Source organism: Lemur catta, chromosome 11 (genome assembly GCF_020740605.2).
Source record: "Lemur catta isolate mLemCat1 chromosome 11, mLemCat1.pri, whole genome shotgun sequence".
NCBI classification, from domain to species: domain Eukaryota; kingdom Metazoa; phylum Chordata; class Mammalia; order Primates; family Lemuridae; genus Lemur; species Lemur catta.
This window is the reverse complement of record NC_059138.1, coordinates 86,188,035-86,213,325: the sequence shown is the minus strand read 5'-3', so window position 1 is coordinate 86,213,325 and position 25,291 is coordinate 86,188,035. Positions and strand designations below refer to the sequence as shown.

The 25,291-nt window shown below is 42.2% G+C and overlaps 1 protein-coding gene across 1 annotated transcript in view; it reads left to right on the top strand.

Annotated features, from left to right (window-relative positions):
- The first annotated feature begins 229 nt into the window (after window positions 1-229).
- Window positions 230-25,291, top strand: part of GLI3 (GLI family zinc finger 3) — a 172,756-nt gene continuing 147,694 nt past the window's right edge. The window contains exon 1 of the mRNA XM_045564598.1: window positions 230-466. Coding sequence (XP_045420554.1) covers window positions 277-466 — 190 coding nt within the window. The 5' untranslated portion in view covers window positions 230-276. The remainder of the gene's footprint in view (window positions 467-25,291) is intronic.

Here is a 25,291-nt window from a genome sequence, read left to right as displayed (position 1 = left end):
TTTCCTGCTCCCTTTGTCCTTCCTTGTGTATTTATGTATTTTGGACCCTCATTCATAAGCAGTTTTGTCTTGCAAATATCGCGCCACAGGTGTAGAGCTTTCAGAGTTGCCATGAATGAGAAAGACACTTGGGGGAGGGATAGGGGGAGACCTAATTAATTACTATTTTTTAATTGCTCCTTAAGTTGGCTTACAGAGTCTTTCATTTGCCTTCTTTCTTCAGAGGATGAAAGTCCGGGACAGACTTATCACAGAGAGAGAAGAAACGCCATCACTATGCAGCCACAGAGTGTCCAGGGTCTCAGCAAAATCAGCGAGGAACCTTCAACATCGAGCGACGAGAGGGCCTCGTTGATCAAGAAGGAGATCCATGGATCCCTCCCGCACCTGGCCGAGCCCTCCGTGCCCTACCGCGGGACCGTGTTTGCCATGGACCCCAGGAATGGCTACATGGAGCCTCACTACCGTGAGTCCCTTCTGCCAGTTGGCACTTGTTCCAGGAGCCGCGGGGAAAGCCGTGTGTGTGTGTGTGTGTGTGTGTGTGTGTGTGTGTGTGTGTGTGTGTGTGTGTGTGAGAGAGAGAGAGAGAGAGAGAGAGAGAGAGAGAGAGAGTTAATAAGACAGCTTTAGGAAGTATTTGGCTTGCATAATTTATAAAAATGTTTAATTTTCTTTCCACTTTTCTCACTTCTCCTACTTCCTGTTCATTCTTTTCTTTTCTTTTCTTTTCTTTTCTTTTCTTTTCTTTTCTTTTCTTTTCTTTTCTTTTCTTTTCTTTTCTTTTCTTTTCTTTTCTTTTCTTTTCTTTTCTTTTTGAGAGAGCCATTTTCTTATATCTCTAAGCAACTTCAGGCCTTCAGGAAAATGGTCCATTTGTGGCTAGACCCCATGGACCACCTTTCCTGAGACCTAGAACCAGACTTGCTTCATCCAAGTAGATGCTGCAGGAGAAAAATTGGTTGATGTTGGGATATTATTAAAGTGGGCTGCATTAGATAGAAGTCTTTAACAGCAGCTATTCCCATTTTTAATGATCTTTGATTTAATGATTTCAGCTATTTATTCCCATTTTTAATGGTTTGTTGAGACAAACCTCATTTAACAAATCAGTGCCGAAATCTTTAATCTGGAAGATTTTCCTGTATACTCTACTCTCCTTTCTAACTAGCATGCCAGAAACGTTGGAAGCTCCTTTTCAGCGCTAGTAACATTTAAGAAATTAAGGAGGACTTTGAACACAAGTATATGATGGCTTTCTCCAAAGGCAGACTATAACGAAAAATGTATAAGGGTTGAGTTTACTTCAGGCCTGTTTCTAGTTAACAAATACAATTTGGTTGTGGAGTAATGAAGTTCACATTGAGGTGCCAAAGCTTGCAGCTCTTGATTGCAGATTTATCACCTTGCCAGGATACAGACTTGCCATTTAACCTTCCCGGCTCCAAGGCCAGATGATCCATTGAGCTCCGGAGAGGGGGACTGGTTTGTGTTTCCCTTTTTCCACATCATTCAAAAATTTTAGTGTTTTAAGGCAAAAGGTCATTAGCCAGATGACTGATTAGTGAGGACAGCTGATTAGTGCATGTTTTTTTGCTCAAGAAAGTGCCCAGGATAAAAGCTAATTTCATCCCTTCATTAGTTGGCTGGAAGCAAAGGGGAATGCTCACTCATCAGATCAAAGGGCCTCGCACAACCTGAAGTCTCAGTGACTCCTGCCCCCCCCACCAGATTATATTGTTGGGAAAGATGGAAGATACATTATTTTTTCAAGCGGAGAGACCATTTTTAAAAAGTGATCAGAAGTGTGGAGGGAATGGCTTTATGGATTCTTCTGAGCTTTTAAAAAAGGCTACAACTTCTCTGTTTAAAAAGTGCTTATCAGTCCTATTGCTGCAGTGGTTGTTTCTACAGACACAGAAATAAGGAGGAGGGGTACCGGGCACATTCCTTCCCTCATTCAAGGTTTTTTTAGTTTTATTTTATTCTTCTTTTCTTTTAGGAATGAAGGCTTAAAACAGTGTTGGCAGGATATATATATATACACACATATATATATATATATATATATATATATATATATATATATATATGTCTCTGAGCACATCCCTAAGTTTTCTACATTGTATTTTTGTCTCTTTTAAATGCCCTCCAAGCTGAAAATGTAAGGACTGCTGCACTCTTCCTCTACCTATATTTATGAGCCCTGAAGTAGACTGACTTTTAAAAAAAAATCCAGTCTAGATTCTTAGCCACAAGGTCCCTGCATTGTTTCTGTTCTTATGTGTGAACACAAACTTTTCCCATCTCATATTTATGCTTTGTTTTCTTTTCCAGATGCCCACTAATTAGTGAGGTATTTAATTAGGACAGCTGATGAGTACTTCTTTTTTGGCTGATGATAGTGGGCAGATAACCGTTAACTTTCTCTCTGTGCCATTCAACTTGCAGCTTATTCTTGGTCCGTTTGTTTTAACGGTTTCCCCATTAAATCCTGGGCCATCATTTGAAGGCCTGGGCTCCCTCCACACCTGGGACCCTCACCCTCTCCCACTGGCATGTGTGTGACCCAACTCCTGGACCTCCAACTCAGTATTAACTAACCCTGGGCCCTGGAGGGCTCTTAGGGGGATTTGGATTCATCATTGCCAATCTGTTTTGAGGGCACAGCACCCATAAGTTGGGGATTCTTTAGATTTTCCCACAATATTGTGCCTAATCAGTGTTAAAATTATGTGATAACTTACAAACTGTATTAAATTGTCTGTAACCAAGTGGCAAATGTGATTTTGGCCTACCACCTTATTGTGTTTTCCAAGTTTGTCTTAAATAAATTATATTATTATCTATATAATATAGACAGGGAGTTCTGGGGATTGTACTGATTGGCTCAGGACTCAGGGGTTTTGGGTTCAAGTTCTAGCTTTGTCACTTAGTAGCTGTGTGACCTTGACCAAGTGTGCTGACCTCTCTAAGAATCATTTCCTCACCATTGAACGGCAGTGATAGTGTGACTGCCTGGTCCATGGTGTTCTTGGGAGAATTCAGTGAGATGATGCAAATAAGGTATTTAGTAAAATCTCTGGCACATAGTAAGTGCCTCAGAATCATTAAGGTAGTTCTTCTCTTCCTTCTCCCCCTCTTCTTCTTTCTCCTCCTCCTCCTCCTCTTCTTTTGTTCCTTCTATTTCTTCATCAGCATCATCATCATCGTGTGATTCGTTCACTCTCTAAACCAAGTCACTTTGTGAGTATTGCAGTTGGTTTGGTTTAGTGTGGACTGTTTTTTTTTTTTTCTGCCCAACCTGGTCACCTCCTTCCTGAGACCAGTATCTTCTGTAAACACAGATTAGAAGTTGGGGGGACTGTAAACCTGAGGAAAAGGGTTGGTGTAGTTAGAACTCTGCACTGTGACCTTGAACATAATCCTTTTTCAGTGACCCTCAGTAGACTGACTATAATTTTTTTTTCTATTTTGTGAAGACATTGTAAAGCTTTTAAACGAGTTTGAGAAGTCTTAGCATTTTAAATTCCTGGCAGAAAGTGTTTTCTGCAACCAATGCATACTTAGCACATGTGAGAAAAATAAAAGGTGCAATGTATTATTCACATTAAATAATTTAAAGGTATCCTAAACTAAGCCTCAGGGTTGGATAGGATACAACTTGACTTTTTCTAGAACCCTATTGGATTATTTACTTTTCTACTGGTATCATGAGTATTTTAAAGATACTTTATTATAAAATCTATCCACCTCATATGGATGTAATTATCCAGGCAAAGCTAATGATTGATGTAAACTCAAGGTGATAAATTTCCTAAAATTTCTTTGTGCATGAGGAAATACCCCCTTTTTAAAGTGAGATGTACAGTTTTGATCACATTTGTCTACCTTGGGGGTGTAGCGTGTCTGGGTCCTGTGGCACCATCAGCAACACAAGTGCACAGCAGACCTCAGCAGCTCAAGGTTCGGAAACATCTTCTGAGGCCATCCCCTTTCTCTTGAGCTGTTTGCCAGCTTCCCGGGGCTGCTGGAGAGAAGAGACGCCTCTAGTCCAGCAGGCTGGCCGTGTGGACACTCACGGTAATTCCTTCATTTTTCTGCGGTTGGAAATTGTAGACTTTCCAAGATGCCTAATTTGTGCTTCTATATATACTGACTTTGTATTTCTAAAGTGTGGGCAGGCTTCCTGTAAGACCGGAAAAGGGAAAACCGTTTTTTTTTTGTTTTCCCCTTCAGAAGGACATCTGTAAAATTTTTATTGCACAAGATTTTGTTATACTTGGGCATGCAATGTTGCATCTTCACAAATTGTAGTTAGGCAGCATTCAAAGTATTTTAGGTTTTGTGGGTTTGACTTAAAAATAAAAAGAAGAGAAAAAAGAAAACCCAGGGATAGCGGGCACTTCAAACATCAGCAACATATGTTTGGAATAAAATCCTCCCGGGGGGCAGGGGGGGTATCCTCTCATGAGGGGTTGCATGGATGGGCTGTATATCAGGGTGAGAGCGTAGACGTGCAGGCTGCATGGCCCAGACACGGCACGGTGCTGACAGGCTCTCAGCCACAGGACCGCTAGCTCTTTATAATTTGGGAGAGCGTGGGAGGGGCTGGATTTGGGGGCCTGATGTGCTGGTGCTGGAGTCAGGGGAAGAACCCTCATCTCCTACCCGAGGGTTTCTCAGCAGTTTTCTTCTGCCTGTCCTCCGTCTGCAGCCAGATATTTCAAACCCTCATCACTCCCTGCTTTCATTTACCGCCATGCATTCATTTTTTGATAAACTTGCAAAGGCAGGTGACATAATAGTTAAAGCATTCCTGTACCCTGGCCGACACTTAACTTTTATTCTCTTCCCTTTTACAGAAAACATGTGTTTCATTGTCTTCCATCTTAATGTAAAGAGTCTAGTTGTCTAACTATTCCTGCAGGGATATTCGTGCGAAGTTTCTTGGATTCACTCGCCATATCATGTAGGGCCTCTGCTGGTTTTGTTCAAAGGGGCAGAACGGTGCCTCTTTTTTAAAAAAATTTCAGGTCTCTTTTATAATTTTATAGTTGTATGAAGACTGCTTTTCTTCTGCTCCTAACCGCTCCCAAGCAGTAATTCCTCATGGAAAATATGATTCAATCCCTCATGCAAATGCTTTGATTGAAAACATACCACTGGTATTCTTCCGAATGTTCCCCAGCTCAGATGACAGAACTATTAGTTGCTAATTAGCAAAACCTGAGGAATTAGCTTAAAGAAAAGAAACTGAATTTTTAATTGGCTTGCATTTATTTTCTGTGGAAAGCTGTTGTGCTGAGCCCACTTGCATTGTTGTGTGCTCAAAAAAACTGCATGCACGATTTTTTTCTACCTGTCTTTGTATTCGGTGACTTTCCCCAAGAAATACATCTTCTGAGTGAGTAGAAGAGGAGATGTATATTTTACATATTTAACAGGTGCACCTGCTCACATTTCTCTTACTATCGGGGTGTCATCTTGAGACTGTGAGAGACAGAAATGCCTACAAGGCACAAATGAACAGTTTTGTGTTGACCAAACCACAAAGGCAGTGACAGTTCCCTGAGCACATAGTTCCATTCTCATCCAGACTGTCTTTTACCTCTTTGGAGAACAGTTGATGAGCCAGTGAGGAATGCTTTGGGTTTATTTCCCCCCGCCCCCTTTGAAAATCAGATTGTTTAACCAGAAGGACTGATGTCGGGTCATACTCCGGGGGTTTGCTAAGGCATCTTGCTTCCTCAGCTGTGAGTCTTGACTCACAGGGGCGGTGGAATGAGCAGATCCCAACAGGTCTATGAACCTCTGCAAAACTCTTATTTGCGAGCTCAAGAATAGTTCCCTGCTTATTCTTGTCTTTCTCTTAGAAATTCATTATAATGACCCGGTTTTCTCTCAGCAACCTAGAGGTCATGTTTTAAGACTAAAAACAGTGAACCACTTCTATAGACTCTTAAAGAACTACATTGCAAGGCAACTTTGATAAAAGCAGGAGAAAGTTATGGATAATTCTTAGGGTACCAGATTCGAACTCTTGTCAATGAATCTTCACTACTCTTGTGCCTGACATGACTGTGATGTATCTCGGTCTTGGGAGATAGTGAGTGAAAACCCAGAACCAATGGTGAGAAAAGTACTGTAGGATTTGGAAAAATTATTTATTGATTTTGTTCATGAATTTTGGGGATAAACTTATTGGAAGGAAGTGGGAGAAGCTTGAAGACCACCCAGATAAAGAAGAGGAGGAAAAGACTAAGGGAGACCATGTTTTCTGGAGAAAATCACTTGGCTCCTTGGTGCGCTGGTCCAGCCCTTTCTCCCACTGCTGCCCAGGCTCCCTTTGGCCACTGCTCTGGGGCTGGCCCTGCCCTTGTTGCCTGGCTTATGTGGTCATTTCTCCTGGACTGGTTCTCTGCTTTCCTCCTTGCCTTCTAAGAATAAGTCCTATTTATTCTTCAAGGCCTGTCTAAAGACTCACCTCCTTTGAAAGCCTTCCCTAAGTACCATCTTACAAAGATGTGTTACCCTGTACTCTGAGTGGTCATGTAATTCTTGCCTTTAAACACAGCGCAGCTACTTCCCGTGTTGCCCGTGCAGGGTGGCCCGGTCTCCTTTAGAGTGCTGTTAGGTTGCTTGATCACAGCCACACCAGAGAGGAAGTTCCAGACGGTCTTTGTCCACAGCATGTCCTTCAGGGGCGGCTACTTGGCAACCTGGAGATTACTGCTGCTGCCTCCGTTTTACCGCTCAGTTATTGCATGCAACCTCGCATCCAAACTTAGTCACCCAGTCCTCCCTGAGAGTAGACAAGGTATAAAGTATTTATGATCATTTATACATTTATAAATTCTACATTTTTAAAACATGAAAAGTATTTGCTTCCACACACATGCAGCACCGTTTAAAGTTGCTAGGATTCTCATAAGAGATGGATTGTGGTCCTTTGGGGTAAGTTGGCAGCGTTTTGTAGACTTGCATGGGGATCCTTTTCTTAAATATCGGGAGATTAACACAGAAGCGCCACCTGTCTTCCATGATGCCATCTAGTATCAAACAGGTAGGTATTTTCCCTGTAGTTATGGTGAGCGTAATGCTTGTTTTCACCCTTTTCCAAGTTTCAGTGATTTATCTTATCTTCAGTAGCTTCTCGGTGATTCATATTTTGGTAACACCTTCCCAGCCTGTCCGTGTCTAAGTATGTGTGTGGTCCATGTTAACCGGAAGCCCATCTAGAGCTCAATTTAGGATCATGAATCCAGTTGTTTAAAGATTCTATGTAACTATTTACGTTTTCTAATTTTGTACCCACCCAAACGGTACTTTTTAAATAGTTTCTTAGGGTTTCTTTCCGCCCCTCCCTTCTTTCCCCCTTCCTAGAGTAAAGCATGAGAAACACTGCAACTCTTGCCGTTTCATAGCCATCTGCTAACAGCTTTCCATCCCGTTTTCTGATAGAGGCAAGATTATCCTTGGCCCTCCTCGTTTTTCTTGTATAATTAAAGAACGTTACCTTTGATGTCTCTTGAAAGCTGCAATCTCCTATCCTGCCTTAGCTTTCTTGATCTTGTACCTATACATTTGTATCCTCATACTTCTTAGGGGGAGGGCTTCCTTTTCCTTCTTTGTGCCTTTCACAGTTTGGATTAATACAGAGTAAGCAATCTGGCGTTTCATTACTCTGTTTTGTCTCTATGTTCCGATACAGTTTGGATTCTCATAGTACTCCTTGAAAAGGATACAGCTTCCTCAGTTCTTTAAGGTTTTAAATTTGGGCTTTTTTTTTTTTTTTTTTTTGAGACAGAGTCTTGCTCTTTTGCCCGGGCTAGAGTGAGTACCGTGGCATCAGCCTAGCTCACAGCAACCTCAAACTCCTGGGCTTAAGCAATCCTTCTGCCTCAGCCTCCCGAGTAGCTGGGACTGCAGGCATGAGCCACCATGCCCGGCTAATTTTTTTTCTATATATATTTTTAGCTGTCCAACTCATTTCTTTCTATTTTTAGTAGAGATGGGGTCTCGCTCTTGCTCAGGCTGGTCTCGAACTCCTGACCTCGAGCGATCCTCCCGCCTCGGCCTCCCAGAGTGCTAGGATTACAAGCGTGAGCCACCACGCCTGGCCAAAATTTGGGTCTTTACTTTGGTGTCTCCTAAAATAAAGTCTTCTTATCTTCCTAATGTCTTTACTTATGGATGGGGGCGGGAACGGGGTCCAGGCTTTCCATTAACCTCAGTTTTTGATGAGTTTCTTCTTAGAACAAAATAAAGAAAGATTCCATTTGATCCATTCAGCTCTCTCTTTTTTTTGTTCATTCTGTCAGTCATTTATTAATAGAGCATGTGTTATTGACTGTTTCCTACCTGCTGAGCAGTGAGCAAGTCCCTGCTTCTGTGGTGCCTCAGGCTGGTGGAACAGATAGATGCGTAGACAAGCCCATTCAAAGAGTCAACACAAAGGAGATGTCAGAGGAGACAGGTTGCTGGGTCCTTTGGGAGCAGGTGAGAGACATGCCTTACCCAGACTTCACAGCCCAGAAGGCTTCCTGGAGGAGGCCACATTTGAACTAAGCCCTGGACAAGGAAGTGAGGAAAGAATAGTCTAGGTAAAGGGAATATTCCCTAAGGCTTGGATACCAAAGGAAGACTTGACACCTCCCAGGACCTGAGAAGAATCTTTGGGGTTGGAGGGTGGATTTCAGGAGGGGAGTGGCAGGAGACAGGCCACCAAGGTGCAGGCAAGCAGGCTTCTGCTCCTCCTCTGCATTGAGTCCTGTGTGCTTCCCAAGACTTGTTTCCTGGCTTTTTCAACAGACCTTTGGGTACCCGTATTTCTCGTAACTAACCTAAGTTCTCTGTCATGGAGAGTTTAATTCACCTCTGCCTTCTGACTTGCCCACGTGAGCTTCCTATCCCACAGCCCCCTCCTGACTTCTCTGGCTGGCTGCTCTCTCACTGGCCTTGAAGGATGTGCGACTGCATCCCTTCGTGTAGCATGCCATATATTCCCTTGAAGACAAGAAAATCCATTTCTACTTGTTCTCCAACTGCTGAGCTGATGTGTTTTAGATAACCCCAATAACCACAATTTCTTGATCAGAAACTGCAGATCCCAAACATAGGAAATAAATGTGACTTCATGTCTAACGAATTCAAAGTTTTGTGTGTCAAGACATGTTATAACTTCAACATATAATATTGACTTTTATTTTATTGGAAAACTCCCAAATCTCCTCACATCAGTCAAGCTAGAGAAATTGTGCAACGGGACCACAGTGAGTTTGGAGTAGGGTCCAGAAATAACAAAGTGAAATTCAGCTGGGAAATCCAGTAGCTGACACCATGGGGGGAAAATGAGAACAAAGACTTGCATTAGTGGAGTGACCCGCAATTGGGCTGGGACTGAAAGAGTCTCCTGGGAGAGGGTGGGACCCTGAGGAGGACGCTGGAGCCCTCTCTGTGGGGAGCGCAGGCCTAATCAGCGCACATTGTGCGGGTCAGAGGGAGCCCACTCTAGGAAGCTGGGTGTTTACCTCTTCCACTGGGGGGCCCTGAATCTGCATCCTGATTGTGCTCCTGACTTGGGAGTGGAATAAAGGGAGGTGCCTGTTTCCTAGGTAATTTAGAGAGGAGCAGAGAAGTGCACGTGGGGGATGCTGAGAAACAAACACTGCTCCTTCTTTAGGTTTGCTTTTGAGGAATAACCCTGCTCTCAAATTGGGCAAGTTTCACATTTCCTTCCCCTTCTCCCCGCGTGTCCCCTTTGTAAGGAGTGTCATGCTCCCATGCCCGCAGGTCCCAGGTGGGGGGAAAGTAACACAATATGCTGGCTTTCCTGTGACCTTGCTTCCTGCCAAGGGATCTGGGATCCGCTCTGACTCGGCTTCTGTGGTCCCAGCTTGGCTCCACGGACCTGACCAAGTGGGCTGACCCTTTTGATCAAACATGCCACTTACCTCTCTGTGTAATGTGTGTGTGTGTGTATATACACACACGTCTGTGGGATGCATTCGTATGTAGCCTCTACCTTTTATTACTAGGGATTTTAAACTTAGTGTGTGTCCGTCACATCGCCACATTCTGACGATGTGGACAGATGGTCAGTGAACAGCTGGAGGCACCTGAGCGCTCTGACCCCTCTAAATCACACTTCTGATGTGAGCTGCTTCGAGTCTCACTCAGTTGGGTACATGGATATTTATTCTCATTTCAAAAACCCCCTTCATTTATTTTGGAGAGGCTGCTATGAGCCAGACACTATTCTGGGTCCTGAGGAGTCAGCGTTTGCCAAGACAAATCAGGTCCTTGCTCTCAAAACTGATGCATCAGCCAGAGGAGACACACAGCGAACGACTAGGCAGAGACCGCAACAGGGAAATAGCAGGTGGTGCTCCGAGGAAAGTAAACCAGGTGATGTGTGCTGGGGAGACTTGGGTAGGAGTAATGTGCCTTAGGGTGGGTAGGGCGCAGAAGGCCTTGCTCAGGGGGTGTCTTTTTAACCAGATCCAAATAACAGAAAGAAGGCAGCCCTGGAAGATCTGCGGGAGAGCATTCTACTGAAGAGGTCTGCAGCGGCAGAGTACCAGGGGCAGGCGGCAGGGTATGGGGTGGTCTGGCCAGGGGGTGGGATGGTCGGAGAGGTGAGGTATTGGGGATGTGGGCCGACAGAAAGCCAGTGGAGGGAGTGCTGTGGTTTGATTTCTGTTTTAGGAATGTCACTCTGGCTGGTGTGCAGCAGCTCTCATGAGAGGGTGCAATGTGGAATCGGGGAGGTGAACTGAGCGGGCTGGTGCAGTGGCCTGGGTGGGAAGTGATTCCTCCCTGTTAGAAACTGTCAGCCAGCAGAAATCGAGCCCTCAGTCTGCACCACATGTTATACTGTGGGCTTTGCTTTTGAAGGCCTTAAACCCCCACAACAACCTTATGAGAGGTTGTTGTGATTTTTCCCTTTGACATATGAGAAAACTGAGGCCCAATAAGACTAAGGAAAGTTGCCCATTTTTACATGATCTGGAAGTGGCTGAACTGAAGTTTGAACCCATACAGTTTGGCTCCAGAGCTCAGATTCTTCACCCATGCCCCATAACTGAGGAGACTTCAAAATGGCAGCCCAGACCTGTGCAAGGGCCGGGCTAGGTGGGCAGTGTTTCAGGATCAGCCCAGCTGGGCGAGTGCTTGGAAACTTTATCCCGAAACCCAGGTGGTAGTGTTGCCAGCTGCGATGGGCAGGGGCTTGGAGTGCGGGTGTGTGGAGTCTGGGAGGGGAAGTCGGCTGCCACCCCTGTTTTAGGGGTCCCCAGGCATCATTCCAACATATCCCAGTGTTGAAGTGGCAGGTACTACTGGTCATCGCTACCCCTGTGGTCCCTGTGCTCCAGGTGTAGTTACATGGGGGAGAATGAAGTGTTTCTTGTTAGTTGATCCTTTTGCAAAGAACTTGACATTATCTATCTCTTAATTATGGCAGGCCTTTGATCCTCTCTGTGCCCCCGTTTTGGGGAATACCAGTGCTAGGAAGCAGTAGCGGTCACCGCCCCAATCCTATATGTGGAGTATTTACCCTGTGCCAAGGGCTGGGCTAAGGACCTTATAACATGATCTTTAGTTTGTACACAAACCCATTTAGCACTTGAATTCACTGGATTTAGAGATATCATGTGGCCTGCCCATGGTGCTGGTTTGAGTTTGGGCTCTAGGCCTGGGTTTTGGGACCAAGGGATGGAAGTCCCATGTGTAGGCTTTTCTACCTGTCTTGTTAAGCTTTGTCTTTCCTACTGTGTCCTGTGGCCCCCAAACCAACTTCTCTTGATGGTGCAGTGGCTTTGGCATATGGGTGATCTGTATGGATCAAAGATCTCCATTTGTTGTGTGAACTTGAGATTCTAAAGAACAGCCTATATAAGTGACTGGATTTTTCACAGATCCACAGATAATATGGTATCTGGCCATACCTAAGCCCTTTTTGGGGCCAATTCCTCCAGCTGCATAGAGGCCACTGCAAGATCCCTTGCTGTCCTGTCCCTCTAAGCAGCCCCACGTAGGGCAGCAAACTGCTCTGCCCCATGCAGGAGAGGAGGTAGCAGGGAGAGAGAATCCCCTTTATTTATTAATATCTCTTTACATCAGAGAGAGAGAGAGAACACAAACCTTTTCTGTACAAAGGCATCTTGGTGTCCAGCAGTCCCACTAACACAGGGGTTATCTCTCCTGACTTTGGTGTCTCAGATAAACTCTGACAAACTGAAAGAATTTTAAGCATGACGAAGGGGCTGGAGGGATGATTTATAAGGAAGGATGAAAAGGACTGTGCATGGATAACAGGGCCCATGCAGGCTGCAGACAGACATGGCAACTTTAAGCCAACAGCTTGAAGAAACAGGATGCCGAGGAGGGCATAGACGGGCACGGGAGCCCTGAGTGGAAAAATCTATGCAGACCTCAAGGAGAGAACCAATGGAATCCCTTTCTGTCTCAAAGGCCTCAGTAGGACTGATGTTTGCTTTAATGATAAGCGTGAGATATCAGCTCTTATCTGTATAAAGTTACTTTTCAGGGGACTTGATTTGACCCGAGATAGATCTGGATCTGGGTAGCGTAAGACATATATTGTAACAATGCCCCCACTACATCAGGAAAATGAGAAAAGCTAACATGGAGACTTTTAAGAGTGACTATGATCCCCTAAGGTACTTATAGCTAGAATAGTCCAAAAATTATGGAAAATTCTTACAAGGCTTTTAGAGAAAACAAAGGATGACTTTTTAGATATTTTTATTGGTTCCTCAATGTTAATCGAGCTCCACACACAGTAGAATAAAAGGTATGACCCTGGCTTTCGATTTTATATTTTGGGGAGAGAAAGCAAGAAACAACACATGAAAACAATTAAGTCACATATCAACAAGTATAAAATAGCAAGATGAAAGGCAGGACCTAGGTCTGGTGAGGGTGATTTTGGATTCCAAGGGGGATTTTACAATAGAGCTTTGACTCCATGGCAAATTTAAATCCAGTATGAAATTTCTCCTAATTAACATTTCCCTTCTTCCTTCCAAATATCAAATTTATGGACTCTAAGAAATTCACATAACACATACGCCGATGCTGCATTTTCTTTCCGCTTGATCCGTTCCAGCTGTTATTAACTTTAATGTCTGACTTTCATTAATTTATGAGGAGTTGTGAACTGCAATCTGAAATGCTCCCCTGAATCTTAGACTTTCGGGGGGCAAATTTCACATGAGTTCATCCTGACCCTTGCTAATATTTCAGCCAAGCACATTAGTTTATTGCTCTCTAATAACCTTTCAGGGCCTTTCAGTGATGTTGTTGGCACGTGCAGTCATATTGCAAAGGTGGTGCACAGCTAGTCTTTGTCAATGTTGATTTCACTGTGCCTCGTACCTGATTCATCAAACCTGGGCGTCCTCAGCATGTCTAATTTGGCACATAGTTCCTGCTCCTAAAATCTAATAAGCCCGTAAGTAATAGGCTTTCTGCGTTTTTATAGGCATATGCCCTCTGATCTAGGGTAGTGGAAAGCTTCATCTGGCATTTGATGTTGACCACAGCGGCGGCTAAAAACGCTCTTTTCCTCTCTTCGTCATCTTCTGGTGGTTCACAGTAACAAGGAACTGATTCTAGCACAAAATGTTGAGGTTTTGGTTATTAACAGTAGGTTTTTCTTATACATGGATTCTTTTCATGCTTGGTTATTTGAAGTTAGTATCTCATGTTGGTGACCACGTGTTCTCACGTCTGGGAGCACCACTGTCAGGCTGCTTGCTGGACTGAGCCATAGCCCGGTCAAGACGGAGCCCAGCGGTCGTCCCTGGGGACTGCCTACCCCATCCCCATAAGAAAAGGGTTTAGAGACCCACTTTATGGTTGCTTTTTGGAAATCTACTCCAATAGGATATTCTTTTTTTTTTTTTTTAATTCTTTCCTTTTGGTAACAGCGCAGCCTTGTTCCTTTGATGCCACACTTCTGCTATTAATCTTCAGATTTTTCTGAAGTGTCTTTCTCATAATGAGCCACCAGGTGACCATGACTCTAAGGCATAGATTTTTTTCTGCTGTGTTCTGTCCAGAGTATTAAGATTCCAGTTGAAAACTTCATTATTAAACAGAGCTTGATATTAAAGCTGAGACTGGTCCCTCCTCTGAGAAGAGTCGAGCTCCTGCAGGGTGATGATGTAGTGTCCGCACGCAGGGCAGCCCTCCTGTCCCATAAACTTCTTGCCCTGAGTGTGTGAAGGAGACGCAGTGCAGTTAGGAGTCAGGCCTGAATTCAGATGGGCTGAGCAGCTGGGCAGGCTGCACTGTCTGATTGAGTTCTGGAAGTTAATGAACTTGGAGATGTCGGTAACCCTAATGCTGGAGTGTGTCATATCCTTGCTTGTCCTTATTTAGCTAATACTATCGGGGACCCAGGTAACATATTTATTTATTCCAGAGTTCCTTGCTTCGTTTGGGTGCCAACCCAGTTTTGCTAAGAGCCGAGGTAGAAACAGAAAAGTTCTGAGGTGGTGTAGCTTTGTTTTCTTTTCCCTAGTGGAAGGCAGATGGCAGGAGGGAAAATGTTTTTTGTGTTTTAAGTTTTGTTTGTAAATCAAACAAAAACACTCTATTCTTTAAAGTAAATATTTCTTAAAAAAAGAATATTATTTTAGAAATTAATGTTGAAGGTGGTCTTTTGAAGTTGTAGGAGAGAGTTTTAGAGCCAAGGATGAAAGTGTTAGTAACGGTGGATATGGTGATACACAAAGAGTTAAAACATGATTTTTGATAGGGTGGCAAGTGAAGATTAATTGTATTCTTTAGAACTCATTTTATGTTTAAATGCCTTTTAGGGTCTTTTTTCCAGTCTCGACTTATTGTTTCATAAGATGATGCTCTGCTAAATACTTTATGAAATCAACCTGCTCATGTTGGTTCATCTCTGTCCAGTGAGCGATGTCACATTTAGTTGAACAATTAAAGCTCATTTTCTGAGGACACCAGAATGGAGTGAAACTTGTGAGGCTGAGCCTCCAATCCACTTAGAAGTTGCAAAGAGATTTTCCTAGCCTCTTGCCCCAGAGTGGTATTCCAAAACAGGAAAGCGAGCCGGGCAGGAGAGTTCTCTGATTTGTAAAAGCTGACCTTTTTCTTTCATATTCCATGATTACTTGATTACTCCAATATTAGTTTGTTCTTTTTCTTAGGAAAGATCCAGAAAGAAAGAAACCTTAAAGTTCTCTTTATAATTTAACATTTATCATATTTTATTACAATCATAATGTACAAGTAACGCATGGTCATTTCAGCAAATGGCAAAATACTGAAGACCTTGGAATGGAAAGCTACAGTGGGCCCGTCTTTCTCCAGCCCTCGTCCCAAGGACACTTGTCACTATTCTGTTCTAGTTCTTTTGGTAAACAACCATTACAGCTCCAGAATGTGCTTGTACCTTTATTTCCTGATATTTTTTCTTTTATACAATTTGTCTCTCTAATATGAAAGTTAATCTTTAAGTTTCTAAACACTGTTATCCTCTCCTTTGAATATTGTTATTGTTTGTCTTTTGTTTACTTTTATAACTTTAAAGAGCATCTTAAACTACCATTTCTTTTCTTCATCAACTTTTCTTCATAGTTTTTGATTTTCCAGTTCCAACAAGGAGGATATTGGGTCCCTGTCTGTCATCCACATCCCATCTTTTGAAGCCCAGCTTTTCTAGAATAGTGTCAAAGTTGTTAATATTTTCATGAAGTCTTACAGTCATAACCACATCTGCTATGTTTTTGTACATAGGTTGACCTTAAAAGTTGAAAATCTAGGCAGCGTCTACAACATTATGGCTGTGGAAATTTCCTCCACGTTGGACCAGTAGAATCACACTTACCTTTTCTGTGCGAGCCCAGTGTTCTAAATCCCTAAATTACTCACGGTGATTCATCTAGCATTAAGAACAAGTGGTTTATCTATTCTCACTGTTTCTTAATTGCTTATATACCTGTCATATTGCATTTTGGTAATTGCTTTAGCTTTTCCTCTATTATTTGCTTCTGTAATATTTTTATATTTTTCCCCCAACTTCCCAACCGTTTTTTCCTGGGCATTTCATTCTCTTGAGCAATCTGCACCAGGCATCTCCAGATATCCCTTTGTGACCTTCTGGATTGGATCCACTGTTTCCTGGGTCTTATGACTTTGACATTCTTAGTTTGTTTATCTTACTGGAGTGTATATCAAGTATCTTCCCAACAACAGAGGAGATATAATTTGAGTCCTTGCATGTGTGACAATATCTTTACTCTGCCCTAGCTCTTATTTGATGGTGTAGTTAGAATTCTAACATAAGAAGCCTTGCCTCCTGAGATCTTTGAAGGTATTTCTACATTTTCTGTTACCATCCAAAGTTATAGATGAGAAGTCTGATGCCTGTTTGATTTGTATTCCTTTGTCGATGGCTTATTTTTTCCTTTCTGGAAACTTTTGGGATCTTTTTCGCTTAGTGCTATGAAAACAGATACATAGATGTAAGTATTTTCATTTATTTTTATTTTATTTTTACTCATTTTGCCCATCCCTTAATGGACCATTTCAATCTGAAGATGCATTATTTATATTTGGAGATTATTTCTATTATATGTTTTCTCTGTACTCATGGCTTTCTCTGTTCTTTCTTTGTAGGATTCTGCTTAGTTTAATGTTAGACCTCCTGGGTAACTTCTCTGTGTCTCTTATCTTTCCTCTCACATTCTCCATCTCATTGCTTTCGGTTCTGTGTTCTGGGAAGTTTCCTTGACTTCTTTTTTCATTGCTTTTTATGATATTTTAATTGAGGCAGCCATAATTTTAATTTCCAAGAGCTTTTAGAAAATTATTGCTCTTTTTCCTTAGCATCTTGCTTTTTCCTTTTGTACATAATGCTTTCTCAAAACCTTCCCAAAGTTTCCTCTAGGGTTAGTTTTTCTTATTAATTTGGGTCATTCTCATTTATGTCCTTCTGTGTCCTCCTAAGCCTAGTGACCGTTGGGTATGATGCGTGTTAGAACCCTGGGGAAGGATGGCTGCCCTAGTTTTCTTCTGCTCAGCCATAAGGAGGCCTGCTTGCCTTACAGGGAGCTTCCTGACTGCGTGTATCCATTGGCAGGATTTCCTTTAGGGAAGTAGGGGGTGCCTTCCACATGCCAGAACAAGGAGGGCTTGATTCTAGGGGGCTGTAAGAACATGTGTGGCCTGGGCACCAATCAGAGGGTCAAACCAACATGCTGGAACCAATACCAGAAGGTAGAGCTGGTATGGCTGTCATGGTGAGCGCATTGAGTGATAGACCTGGGTGGGGAGAAGTCTTCAAAATCCACACTGAAGCCTTTGCTTTCCCAAGACAGTTCATTCTATTTTTTGAAGAAGTGTAAAGATGTTGCTCAGGAAAATGCCAGCTACCTGTGCTCATATGCTGTGGGCAGGAGGCAGGCCACGTGACTGGCACAGGTGTTTGATGTAAAGATTTGCCCAGCCCAAAGCTTCTTGGGTGGACTGGCTGCTACCTCTTTCTTTGCCCTCTTAAAGAATATTCTAGGCTGCTGCTTCTCTACATGCCTTATCCACTTTTAATTCCAGTCTTAGCCACTTTGCATCATGCAGAAATAGGTTGAAATTTCTTGCCTTGATTTTATTTATTTCATTGACTGTGTTAAGAGTAAGGGCTGTAGAGCCAGACTGCCTCCATTCAAATCCTGGTTCTGCCACTTCCATCAGCGTGATTGTGGGACATTTACTTAGCCTTTCTGAGCCTCCGTATTCTCGTGGATACAGTGGGGCCAGTAGTAGCACCTACCTCATAGGCATTTTGAGGATTGAATTATTGAATATAAATAAAGCTCTTGGAAGTACCTAGAAAACTCTTAGAAGTACCTAGCACAGAGTTAAGTGCTCAGTAAATGGTATTATTATTTCTTAGTATTATTTTCATCTTTACTACAATACGTACACTTCATATTTTTATTTCACGGAGGTCTTCAGAGAGACAGGTGAGAAATGTGTTTGCCCAGCCTGCCATCTTGAACTGGAAATGGTAGGTTAAATATGTTGAATTTTTGGTACACTGCAGAGATCTAGAGTCAGTTAAACTTAGGATCTAGTCCTAGCTTTGCCACCTTCTGGCAGTGTGACCTTGAGCAAGCTCTTAGATACTGTACCGGTTTCCTCATCTTTAAAATAGAGGCAGCAATGGCAGCCTCATTGGATGGTGACGGGAATTTTCCACTGTCACCTCTCTGATGCCTGGGTTCTCACGCTAAAGGAAGATATTGATGCACCCAGAGAGGGTGGATCTTGGGCTGTCCGACTAACAGTTCTGTCCTCTGCACATTCAGGGTCTCTCTTGATGCTACTGAATCCTTCTGTATAATGTCCTTTACTTTTAGTTTTTACAATGTATTTTATTCTTTTTATAATTTTACAAATCTGAGAAGCCTAAAAACAAATTTAACCCTAAAACTTTGCTTGGATCAAAACTAGATGTGATGTTTGTGTAATATTTTGTGGAATAAGGTTTGAAGATTAAATAGTCAACTTCCCAAAAGTGACTCTCATCCAAGCCAAAAAAGTTTTTTGAAAGTCTTGCTCCTTACTATGGGAAGGGTTAGTCTTTCATTTCCTGAGAAAAGTGTCTCCCGGTTTATTTATGTTTTTAACCCAGGTATATTAAAACAAATAACTGGTAGTGTTCAATAGAAATATACAGTAGGTCAACAGAAATTTAAATCAAATAGTTCAACTCTGGCTAACATCATAACAAACTATTAAAATCGGTGATGTTGTCATATTATGTCTTCAATTGAGTGCCCCTTTACTACAGACTGGCTGCAGAAGGGTTTTCTCCTAACATCTATGTTTGTTTTCCTAGATGTGTGTCTGTTTTCTTTGATTTTATTTCTTTGTTGCATGTTAAGTATGTTTTAATTGACTAGTGCACATTTTTGTACATTTATATTTTAACATGGTTCATTTTAATGCCCACTGCACAGTTAAAAAATCATGAACTTGGAGAAGTTAATAATACTATGTAAAACTTCTCTTGTTTTTAAATTGGAAAAGTTATTTTCAGCCTGTCCAAAATATTATTGAGATTTAAAGATTTTAAGTTGGCACTGTATTAAAATAGGCTGTTTCACTGCAGAAACTGGCTCTGTGAAAGAGATGGGCATAGTGAGATGTGGGGATGCTTGTGTGCTGTATAAAAAGTAGCACAGTCTGCAAACAGTTTTGCAAGTCAGATCTCATTGAGAAGAGGGAGGTGGGTAGATTCATGAGCTTTAAATACATGCTGCCCACCTCACATGAAGTACATGTCAGTGTGTTCCTTTTTTAACTCATGCATCTCTGAAGAGTGTGTAATGGGCTGTAGTGTTAGAGAAGAACATCTTTATTCCAGCTTGGGCAGAAGAGCGTAAGGCAGTTTGTCTGCTCAGAGCCTGGGAGTGGCTCTGAGGTTCACTTACTGCTGGGCCTTTCTGGCCTGAGTTGAAAAGGCTCCTTACTAGGAGGACTGCCTGCAAGGGAGAGCTGCGTTAGAAGTGGGAAGATACAGGCTGTTGATGAGAGACCGAGTCCATGTGGTTGAAAGCTGGTGAAAGATTGAAAGCCGGTGAAAGATTGAAAGCTAAAAACCCAAACTGAAAGAGCTGGAATAGCCCTAGAGTTGGTGATGCCACACTGATGTAAGGAGGTGTAGAGGGTTCAAGACCTCGCTCTGGACCCATCCTCATCATTGGGTTTTTCTGTGGGGCCCTCACTCTTCTGGGCTGAAGGCAGCTCTATAAGGCAGAACCAAGAAGGCCACAGCTTCCCATCTCTTCAGGCCGACCCTCTTCCGAATGAGTGGGTTTTGAAACCCAGACCAGAAGAATGTTATGGTGGCAGCTAGAGCACTGCTGGTTTACTTCAGGTAAGGTATATACTTTTCTGAAGCTTTTAAATATTGTACAGATAGAACACAAGACTATGATATAAGATAGGTGGTTATATGACTTCCTGCAAGACATATGATGTAGCTGGTTGTATTTCATTTTTCTCTTTGGCTACCAGGAAACTCAGATTTAAATTTGCTGCTCAGTTATTCTAAGTCTTTTGGGTCTGTGCCCTGCCTGTTTTCTATTTAACTTTTGCTAGGTATTGGCCATCTAGACTGTTCTCTGACCAGGTTTTTATTTAGTTAGCATTTTCTACTTTATGAATTGTTACATGCTGCCTGAAATCTTTAGTGAAATGAGGCAAACTATTAAAATAATACCACTCCTAATCAGTCAGTAAGGAGTGTTAGAATTTCACTAGATGTGAAAAATAGTTACATAAGTGAGTGTTATTAAAGTGATGTGTGGAGACAGACTTGTGTGACAGAATAAGTAGGTTGAGAAATCTTATGTTGAATGAATTTGATTGCAGTGGTTTTCCCTCCTCTTAAATAGCAGAAATTTTCAGAGAAATGCGGGCGCTGTCCTGCCTCCCAGCATGATTTGGAAATGTCAGATACCTCCAGCCTCTGAGAAAGGCCCCAGAGGGAACTACTGTACTATGTCAGGTTTCAAACTTTTCTCACCTGCATTATACGTGTGTCTTTAATATTTCTCTCTCCCATCACCTTTTTTTTTTAAAAAGTCCTTTTAAGTTGAACCAGGTTTAGGGACATTAGCTTGTTGCTATCCTTTTTTCAAGTCCCAATGTTCACTGACTTGGTAAGCATGCTTTAATATTTTAGTATTTGTATTCCCCCCTGTTAAAAAATGTGATTATTAATCGAGTTCTGTACCCTCATTTCTTGTGTTTCCAAGTTATCTCAGACATGCAGCTTTGCTATCTTGGCTCCCAGCTCCATTGAACCCCATTGTAAAGCGCTTCCCCGTAAATGCCGTCTACAGTTATACTCTCAAAAATAGGAGGCTTGTCTCCTGAGGACGGCTCCATATTACGGGCAGAGTATAATCCTGAACATTGTTTTCCTTTGCTCTCAAATGGCTGGGGACAGTGAGTCAGGAGCGAGAACTCCCTTTGTTTCATGTCGTGTGCATGGCAGGGGAAGAATGTCGCAGGGCAGCAAATGAAGAAAGACATAAAAGGATCTCAGCTCAAGGAGGTCAGATCCATCAGAGGCTTAGCATTGCCTTCAAAGATGCCTGGGACAGGTGGCAGTTCGAGACAATCACAGCAGCGGCGTCCGCTGGAGCCGAGATAAGGGATTGCCGCAGAAGCCGCTATCTGCTGCCCGTCGGCTTTGATGTAACTCTGCTAGCAAGACTTTGGGGAGCAGGGGACTGCCTTCCTCTGTGGTCGGCGGCTGTTGTTCAGTCTTTTAAGGTCTCATTACAGTGCTCCTTGAGGATTAATCCTCTTTAAGGTTTACATGAGATGGTTTTGTCCAGGGGCCCAGCCAGGGACCTTGGTGCCACCTATATAAGGCACGGAAGCAGCCTTTTCTTTCCCTCTTTCCTCTCCAAGTTGTTGATTTTTAAGAGTATTTGTTAGAATGGGAACTGTAAACATCTTTGCCTCCCTTCTGGCTACTGCTGTGTTTTTGCTATTGCCTGAGCAGTTATTGCTGAGCAGTTCTTTAGAGGCTGCTGTTACTGCATGAGCAGTACCATTAGCACTCAATTGTCAGCTTCTGCTTCCTCATCCTTCCTGCTCTTCAGAGTTTTTCTTGTTCATTTCTCACTCTATTCCCTATGTACTCTATCCTTATTTATTTATTTATACATACATACATACATACAGGGTCTTGCTCTGTCATCCACGCTAGAGTACAGTGGCATCATCATAGCTCACTGCAACCTCAAACCCTTGGCTCAAGCCATCCTCCTGCCTCAGCGTCCTAAGCTGCTGGGAATACCAGCGTGCACCACCACACCTGGCTAATTTTTCTATTTTTTGTAGAGATGGGATCTTGCTCTTGCTGGTCCCAAATTCCTGGCCTCAAGTGATCCTTCCACCTTGGCCTCCCAAAGTGCTAGGATTACAAGTGTGAGCCACCGCACCTGGCCCCCTGTCTCTTTTTAGAAAGAAAGTTTGTTGTTGCTTGGCTCTAGAGTGGGGTGTTGACCCATTGTCCTTACAGACATACAGTTTGTAAGAAGGATTCCATAGGTGCACCGAGGAAAATATCTATTTGCATATACTGCATCTATCTGGAACACTTCATTTAAAAAATATATTCCTTGAGTGAACAAACCAAACTGGTAAATTTTATTTGCTTTTTAAAATACCATCAGTTAGGAAAAGAAAAGCTGTAAATTTTATGTCTGACTCATCAACACACATGAGACAGCAATGACATCAGCAACAACAATGGCAACTGCAACATCTAAAGCAAAACTGTCTTCTGAATTTCAGAAATAAACTTTGTCCTGACACTTTCAATTTTTGGTTAAACAAAGCATTTCACTGTCATTTAAAAGCCCTCAAGTGGCACTTGAAGGTGAACAAGTAAGGAACTTTGAGACCTGCGTTTGGATTTAGTTCCATGATACCACACTTGGTTTACTGTACTTGGGACGGGGATAGTTCTGGGAATTACAGAGGAGACATGGAGGCTTTTCATCCTTCTGTCAGTGGTTCAGGGTAACTTTTTGTTGTGGGCGACCAAAAGGTAATTAACATCCAACTGTCTGCCTCTGCACAGCTTCTCTGGTCTTATCCTCTGTCTCTAGGAAGAGGAGCCCTTAGAACTGAAGGTGAGTACCATAACTGGTTATCCATCTCACTCACAATGTGTGGTCCACATATTAATTTTGTGCAGGTCAGACTCTTTTCAAATTTGAAATAATCTTTAAAATAACACAAGCAAGCTAAGCCCTTACAGTTTAGTGAATGAAAAAGATGTAGTTCTGTGGGCCACCTGCCATCCTACAGATAAGCATGTGTTTGACTTTTAAACTTCGGCAAGGGATTGTTTTGTTGTGTGTTTAAGTTGATTGACACTTAATCAATTATCAAAAGGAAAATCACCCTCCAAGATGTCCTTTTTCAGGGGGTGACTCCCCCCATCTCTGACCATGAGTGAATGAACAGTGGAGGGCAAGACAGTGGGGCGAGGCATCGGGGTGGGGGTGTCACACAGAGCAGAATGGTGGCTTGGTGGGCTTCAGAGGACGACTCTTGAAACAGAACCAACTTTTGAGTCCTGGGCCTTCTGAATCAGAATTTCTGGGAACTCGATCTGGGATTCTGTGCTTTTAACAAGTTTTTATACGATAGAGTGTGAGAACCACTGCTTTTAAAGATCAGATGTCAATCTCAATTTTTTAAAATTTCCGCTTGGTAAGCACTTAGATTTTCTGTCTTAAAAAGATCCTGTAAATTTGCACACCTAATTGTTGCCATCAGATTGCTATTTGAATTACACTTTACTATTGAGAGTTACTTAAATGCAAATTTGAATATTGATGACATCAATTTGGTTTTTTCCCCATTAGGTAAAGAAATTTGGATACCAAATTATTTGATGCCATGGAGAATTTTTATTTATTATTTCCCAAGTATTGTTCCTAAACTGAATTAACAAGCAAAAAGGATAATTTGTATAATTATATTTTGGTATATCTGAATTTCTGTTTAGGAAATAGAAATATATACCCTAGTATGCATTTTTTTTTTTTTTTTTTTTTTTTTTTTGAGACAGAGTGTCGCTTTGTTGCCCTGGCTCGAGTGAGTGCCATGGTGTCAGCCTAGCTCACAGCAACCTCAAACTCCTGGGCTTAAGCAATCCTACTGCCTCAGCCTCCCGAGTAGCTGGGACTGCAGGCATGTGCCACCATGCCCGGCTAATTTTTTTTCTATATATATTTTTAGCTGTCCAACTCATTTCTTTCTATTTTTAGTAGAGATGGGGTCTCGCTCTTGCTCAGGCTGGTCTCGAACTCCTGACCTTGAGAGATCCACCCGCCTCGGCCTCCCAGCGTGCTAGGATTACAGGCGTGAGCCACTGCGCCCGGCCCCTAGTATGCATTTTAATGTATATGTACTTTGTGTGTTGTTAACAAAAACAGACCTTACTAAATATGAAAATGACGTAATTTGCTAGAATAACCACCAAATTTGTGAATTATTTTTCTATTGTTACTTTTTTAGCCAAGACTTTGCATTTGGTTTAAAGTAAATTCTTATCACTGAGATTAGCAGATTCAGGACGTAGAAATGTTTGTTGATCTTGAGTCTCTGTAGAAATATGGAAATACAGGCATGATGGGTGAAAAAAGTGTTGGTCTTTTCTGTCCAGTGGTGCCGTCAATTGGAAGCTGTTAATTCAAGACATGAATAACACATACTTCAGACATACACATTAAAATGTCAGTAATGAACTTGCCAATTGATTTTCCTTGATATGAATGCTAACGTTTTGTTAACATTTGCAATAACCACAAGAAAACAGAAGTGTGGAATAGAATAAAAAGTTTGAAGTAGTGCAAATTTTTGTATTTAATATTCAAATTTATCCTTTTGTCCATTTTGTTTTTAAGGTCTAAAAGACAGTCTTACGTGTCCTAGTAAAAATTCTACATTCAATCATTTTTCACCCCATTCAGGTTCTAGGAAAATCTGATCATCAAAAAGTGAGGTGTTTTTTTCTGATTCCTCATCTGATACATAGGGGATTGGTAAGGCTGAGTTTCCTCAGTTTTAATAGCTGATTATCTTTTAAAATGTACCAGTCTGATGCATGCTTGTAATAAAGAAAAGGTGGGTGCTGGGGACTTAGGTTGCTTGGAGGAAGAGCTGGTGTGATTTTGGAATCAGAAAGGAGGGATTTGCTGGCTGATGTATCTTGTCTAAGTCACTTAACCCCTCAGTTTCCTTACTGACACCAGGTGCCTGCTTCAGAGGCTTGTGCGAGGGTAGAGCAGGTCTGTGAAGCACCTGGCTCAGACGTTGGCACATGATGGGCATTTGGTCGTAAGAGTTGTTATTGGCATGAAGCTCTTAGCTCTCTTAAGTGATTTGAGTTTGCACACTTGAGGCACAGCGCAGTGTTGTTCCCTGTCCCAGAAGTATCACTTTTAGCTAACTTGTGGTCATGCAATACAGACCTCGTGGTTCTTCTCTAATAAAAATCTTAGAAAATCTGATTTCATGTGATCTGGAGGTGATGGTTTTATCAGTGGAAAAGCTATGTAAAAGCTAGAACATTTTCTATAAAATATTTTAAGTTTTTTTGTGTGTGTTTGTTTATTTTAAAAGCACACTATCTGATTTTCTTGCCTGGCTTATTTTTTATCTAATAGCATTTTTCATTTCAGTATTCCTCTGTGGT